This window comes from Frankliniella occidentalis, unplaced genomic scaffold (assembly GCF_000697945.3).
Source record: "Frankliniella occidentalis isolate FOCC.00 unplaced genomic scaffold, Focc_3.1 Scaffold142, whole genome shotgun sequence".
NCBI lineage: Eukaryota > Metazoa > Arthropoda > Insecta > Thysanoptera > Thripidae > Frankliniella > Frankliniella occidentalis.
This window is the reverse complement of record NW_026267269.1, coordinates 411,964-417,765: the sequence shown is the minus strand read 5'-3', so window position 1 is coordinate 417,765 and position 5,802 is coordinate 411,964. Positions and strand designations below refer to the sequence as shown.

At 45.7% G+C, this 5,802-nt stretch overlaps 3 protein-coding genes across 10 annotated transcripts in view; 2 read left to right on the top strand and 1 right to left on the bottom strand.

The window, feature by feature from the left end:
- The window catches only part of LOC113205679 (uncharacterized), a 23,719-nt gene that overhangs the window by 3,105 nt on the left and 14,812 nt on the right, over nt 1-5,802 (top strand). The gene's annotated exons all lie outside the window — the stretch shown is intronic.
- Nucleotides 788-2,201, top strand: LOC113205675 (sterol O-acyltransferase 1-like). Its single transcript, XM_052270866.1, has 5 exons — nt 788-1,067; nt 1,421-1,480; nt 1,584-1,752; nt 1,823-1,968; nt 2,054-2,201. The coding sequence occupies exons 1-5, from the start codon at nt 834-836 to the stop codon at nt 2,126-2,128; spliced, it is 684 nt and encodes a 227-aa protein (XP_052126826.1). The 5' UTR covers nt 788-833; the 3' UTR covers nt 2,129-2,201.
- On the bottom strand, nt 2,203-5,364 carry LOC113205673 (probable cytochrome P450 12a4, mitochondrial; the record flags this gene model as incomplete). The annotated part of the gene is given in 11 exon segments (XM_052270864.1): nt 2,203-2,414; nt 2,501-2,707; nt 2,783-2,894; nt 2,983-3,119; nt 3,292-3,460; nt 3,551-3,746; nt 3,861-3,937; nt 4,020-4,136; nt 4,219-4,322; nt 4,398-4,528; nt 5,205-5,364. Coding segments are annotated over 11 exon segments (1,521 nt in total), but the record flags the coding sequence as incomplete, so codon positions are not given.

Below are 5,802 nucleotides of genomic sequence, written 5' to 3'. Positions count from 1 at the left end.
CCTGCCGCGGGCCCCCGCGCCCGCGGCCCCCCTGTCCCTCCGAGCGCTTCTTGGACAAGGCGACAGCTTCGGAGAGGCATTGATATCTTTCGCTTTCGCTTAGTTCTTGGCGCTGTTTACTTCTGGTTGATATTCTAGCATTGGCGGAAGTAATGAATTCGTCTATAGACTGTTCGGTTTAAGCTGACTCGGGCACTGTCGGCTGTAGCTACAATCGTGTAGCTACAAACAGGGACGTAAACGGACGAACTTTCCGGACGACGCCCGATCGATCATCATTCAGAAAGTACGTCCACGTTTCTCTGATTCATTCGGAAAAGTATGGAAGCTCGGCGCCTGCGAGCTTTGGGGTAGGCCGGCCCGCAATACACGCGTGTACTGCACGCGACGATGTTGCCTACCTACCAGGCGCCATGTGGGCTTGCAGAGGTGCTGAAGATGACAGTTTCGTCACGACGAATGACGGACGTACTATCCGGATGACCCCTCTCACACAGGGTGTATCCAAGCTGTACTGCACTTTAAATCCAAGCATACGCCGATTTTTTTTTATGTGAATAGTGGTGAGCTGATTTTATTTTTTGAGTGAACACAGTTAAAGCCTTACGAAGCAAAATGCCAATTTCTTCGTGCCTACGAAGGATTTGGTACCTACGGAGCTTCCAAATCCCTCGTACCTGCGAGGGATATGCCATTTTTCTTCGTAAGGCTTCAACAGTGAAGTATCCCTATGGGTGTAACAGCCACTGCCCCTCTTGCTTCGCAGCGCCCTACGCGTCCGCCCGCTCGCGCTGGTGGGCCACGCCGCCGTGTTCCTGGCGGCCGTGTTCACCATGGTGGTGGTGGCGGGCCGCGGCGCGCTCCGCCCCTTCTGCGGCGAGGACGCCCGCCTGCTGGCGCTCTGGGCCGACCTGGGCGCCCCCCGCTACGGCTACCAGCTCGCGCTTCTGGTGCTGCGCGCCCTGCCCGCCGGCGCCGTCCTGGCCGTGGGCGCCAGCATGGCGCTGCACCACTGGCACCGGGTGTTCGCCGAGGCCATGCGCTTCCGCGCTCGCGCGTTCACAAGGGTAAGCAGAGACGTTACACGTAAAAAAAAAGAATTAGCTAATTTAGCAAATGCATTCGCTAATATGGCCTTAGATTAGAATATTAGCTCTTCTAGCTAATTCTTAGCTAAGAGAGCTAACATATTAGCTTGCACAGGTAGTTGCTTTATTTTGTAGACAATTAACTGCCATGGCTAGCTCTTTAGCTCTCTTGGCTAATATAATTACCTAGGGGAGCTAATATTCTAATCTGAGGCCATATAAGGGAATGCATTAGCTGATTTAGCTTGTTCTTTCTTTCGTGTAGCCAGCAGAAATAATCGAAGGTGCCACTTCCACAACGTTTGAAAAGTTAAAACGTTATTATACCGCAGGCCTGGTGGAATGCCGCCTGTTACGCGGAATATTTTCGTGATTGGAATCAAATTGTCAAGGCAAGTTTCGCTATTGAGACTGCTGGTAACTTTGTTACCATTTTAAGGCATTGCGGCTGTTTGTTTTGAATGACTACTGATATATTTAAATCGTCATCAAAAGGCGTGGCTCAACAAGTACGTCTTCAAAGAGATGCTGACTCTCGGCTTTAGTTCAATGACGTCTAAACTCGCAACTGTGGCGGTCTCAGCTGTCTGGCATGAATACATCGTTGCCGCCAGTTTGGGGTACTTCCTTCCATATTTCTTCAGCTTTTACGTCATTAGTGCCGGTAAAGTAAACCATCGGAAATACTTCGAGTACTCACTTTAAACTGATTTAATAATTAGTCTATGTTCTAGTGATCGTCCTTATTGAGCCTCCTGGGTTACAAAAGAAACCATTTGGCAATCTTTTTGTGATACTGACACTGTCGGGTGGCATAGCTTCTATTTTATCAATTTACTTCATGGAATCCACTGCAAGGCAAAATTGCCCTCAAATCGTGGTGAGAATGAATCGTTAACCCAAAAGTTAGTGTCTGTGTTCTTTTCTGGCTGAAGCCCGCCCATTATTCGTGCTTTACGTTTCAGGGTGCACCCTGGGACTTTTTTGTTCCAAGATCAGTAATATGTGAAGAGCCTTTCAAAAACTGCACATTTCTTTAACACTCGCCTTCGCCAGCGTTGGCATAAACCTGCCATATGGTCCAACTCTAAAATAAAATGTAATTGCTCCTAAGTTCCTAAGTATTTTTGTTTATTCAATGTTATTATGAAATATCACAGCTTTGTTTAGTAATACACATGTATCAGTGTTTTGGCCATCATACATTGGCGTTTTTCATGCTCGATCAGTCACTTTGAATCGCAACGGATCAGCAAAGACAAGAACAACCTGCATTTTGAGTGCAGCTGGAGGATTGTTCCACTCTAGATTGAAGTTGCGAAAAACCTGTCGAAGCCGAGGAAATGTTTGATCAATATTCCGTACATAGATCATATGTAGATGACACACTCTTCATATATACATATACACACCTTAGCCACGATTGTCTCGATCTCTAGGTCAGCAAATCTTCTACCTACGCACATGCGCGGTCCAAATCCAAAAGGAAGGTAGGCAAACGGATTTTTGCATTTTAGATCGGGTGCACCTGGGAGCCAACGTTCAGGCAAAAACTCTTTCGCTCGTGGGAAGTATTTTTCGTTCCTTCCTAGAAAGTAATTTGGTGTGTTCAGCATAGTCTGTAAACCAAATCAACAGTATTTATTTTGTGGCCATGAAGAGAGCACGAGTTTTACAAATTAAACTTGACTTACGCCAGCTGGAATTTGGTAGCCACCGAGAACCAGGTCTTTGACAGAAGTGCGACTGTTGCCAATAATAATTGGCATAATTCGCATGGTTTCCTTGATGCAAGCCCGCATATACCTGTAGGAAAAGCAGAAAAGCCAAAATGTATTCACTCTACGATCCACGTGGCAGACGATCAAACAGTATATCATCTTTGCTATCATACTTAAGTTCTTCTAGCTGTTCCTTTGTAAGAGGTTTTCTTTTGTCTGGAATAACTCTGTCGAGTTCCTCCTGAAGTGTCTTTTGCTTTTCTGGATTAGTAGCTAATTGGTACAAGACTGTGGCTACAACAGTTGATGTCTGAATGAAACGAAATAAAATATTTCAGTTTATATCACTCGCGACTTCGTAAACGCTTTACGTCAACATCCCAATGAGAAAAGAAAGTCAAAGCCATGTCGAAACCAAAAGACGTCGATTACCGCTTTTACGTTGTTACACTCTGGGACATTTCAAGATAGGCACAACTTACCGTATCAATACCTGCGAGCATCATATCTAGTGCCATTGCAACAGCTCTGTCTGGATCTTCCGTCTTTATCAATAGATTTTCGAGAACACTATAGCTCCGGTCTTTTAATTCCGTTGCTGGGACATTTTTCAGCCTCTCCATGCCTGCTTTGACATATTTTGATGATATCCTTTACAAAAATGTAATCACACGCAAATCAAAATATGGCCTTTGTTTTAGTCGGTTTCACTAGTTAACTAATCTGTTTATGTTATCTTACTCTGTGATACCATCCATTGCCTTTGTAAATTTTCTGAAATGGGGCGTTGATACAAATTTCCAAGGTGATGGCAAGACGTCGAGCTTGTACATACTGTCAAAGACAGTGTGCGAACATTGTACCATTTTTGCGCCATCCGGGTTTGGGTTATCACTGATACACCCTAGTTTCGCATCCAGGGCGACAAGGGTGATAGCTGCACAAAGGGATAAAAACAACTTTCTTAAAAGAGAACCAATACGCAAGAGATCAAACCAAACACAAATAAAATACAGGTTTTTACTGCAGTATAATACTACTCGCAACTTACATTCAAGCGCCCATTTTGCTAGTTCATCTGAAAAATTAGCTGGCATTAGTGAGTTTTCATCCCGAATCCGCCTCATTCTAAAGAGAAAAAAAAAGTTGTGTATGTGATATACTGCAATTTTATAGTATATAGCAGCTAACACACTTTTTAAGTTCATACCTGTCAATGATTTCCTGGGTCACACTGTCGATTGGCTCGACATATTGCTTTATATTTCTTGGCTGCATCATCACCTGATTCACGGCTGTCCGAAACTCTTGCCATTCTTTTCCTTGACTTTACCAAACAAAGTGTTCACTTAACTGTTTATGTCGGAACGGGCAACATAATGTGCAAATTTACTGCATCGCATACTTACGATGACACAAGACTCATAGGAAGTCCCTTTCTTCGATTTTCGAAGTAGTATTGCAACGAATCAGCCCCTTGGCGAATTGGCCAGGTACCTTCGTTCCGCAGTGCCTGAAAATTAACGTGTTAAATGCTTGAAAATGATTCTAAGCACCGTAAATCAGAAATTGACAACTTTTCACCTACTATTTCTATTTCTTTTGGGTCACTGAGGAGTACAATATCTGGTCGCCCCATAATGCCGGCCATTTTTGCCACTGGACCGTAGGAAGCAAGTGTGTCAAACATGTCTTCTAATTTTACTTTGTAGAACTCTCCTGTAATCATAGTTAACGAATGACAGTTTCCTTTTTTACCTTCAGGCAGGTGCCGGCCACCGTGCGTAGCCAGTTCCTATTCGTCTTAAAATCGTTTCGGAATGGACATCACATCAATGTACGGCCTCTTTCTACTCAGACTAGGACTTCCAAGTCCGAATCAGTGTCACTGCCCCTGCAAAGCAACTAGCCTCAAATAGACAGGGTGGTCCACAGACCACTATTTTGCTTATACTGTACCGGATGCAGGCGTGCGGCCGGGTTGCATACTCGCACGGGGGGACCATAAGGCGCAACGGCGAGCTAGGGTAGGCAAGCCCGCCCGCACGGCAGCATGCGCTACATTACAAGTAAAATATAGGGGAAGGGGTCGAGGGGGAAATCACTTGCGAAATAGTTCGTACACCTTCACCCGAAATAGTGCGAAATAAAGGCGAAATAGAGCGAAATAGACCCGAAATAGACGAGAAATAGTCGGTGAAATAGTCGCGAAATACCCCTGAAATACTCCGAAATACCGCGAAATACCTTGAAATAATCCGAAATAGGCGAGAAATAACCGAAATGGCAGGAGAAATACTCGAGAAATACCAGAAATAGCCCGTACGCTACGGACTTAAGTGATTTCCCCCTCGGAAGGGGTCTGTGGACCACCGTGTATAACAATAATACTTACCACCGGGCAAGAAACTCATGAGGCCTCCGACGAAGGGATTGCTTTTTGGCCCAGGAATGGCGCTGTAGGGTTTGGCGTTGTCCCAGTCAACCGGCTTGTCGGTGGGTTCCGCAGCATACTGTGCATCAGCGTGTGCAGTGGATCTCAAACGAAGTGGAACCTATTTCAAAAAAGAACAAACAACAACGTTACTAATGATTCTTTGAAACAAAAAGACCAAACGTTCATACTTTTCAGACTATTTTTATTTCGGAGCTGCAAACCGCCGCCAGCAATAAGCAATTTGCCATACATAAAAATCCGTGTGCTTAGGCAACTCAAGGTGCACCGGCCCGCTCTGCCAGCTGCCAGCCGGACCGCTGGAACTGGAACGCGCAACGGACCGTCATATCGCTTGTTTTGGCGCTCTGCCGGCCGGCGATTGCCCAGTGATTGTTCCTATGCTCTGGGTGAAGGGTCGGTCGGGGCAGCTAGACGTGAGGCTGATCCGGCCTGCATCCGGCGCTGGCGGGGCTCGGTTTTAATGGAAGTGGGGGATCGAGACAGATCACAAAGAAGTTTTTCCCATTGATTTCTAGTGAGAGAGAGGGGGGGAGAG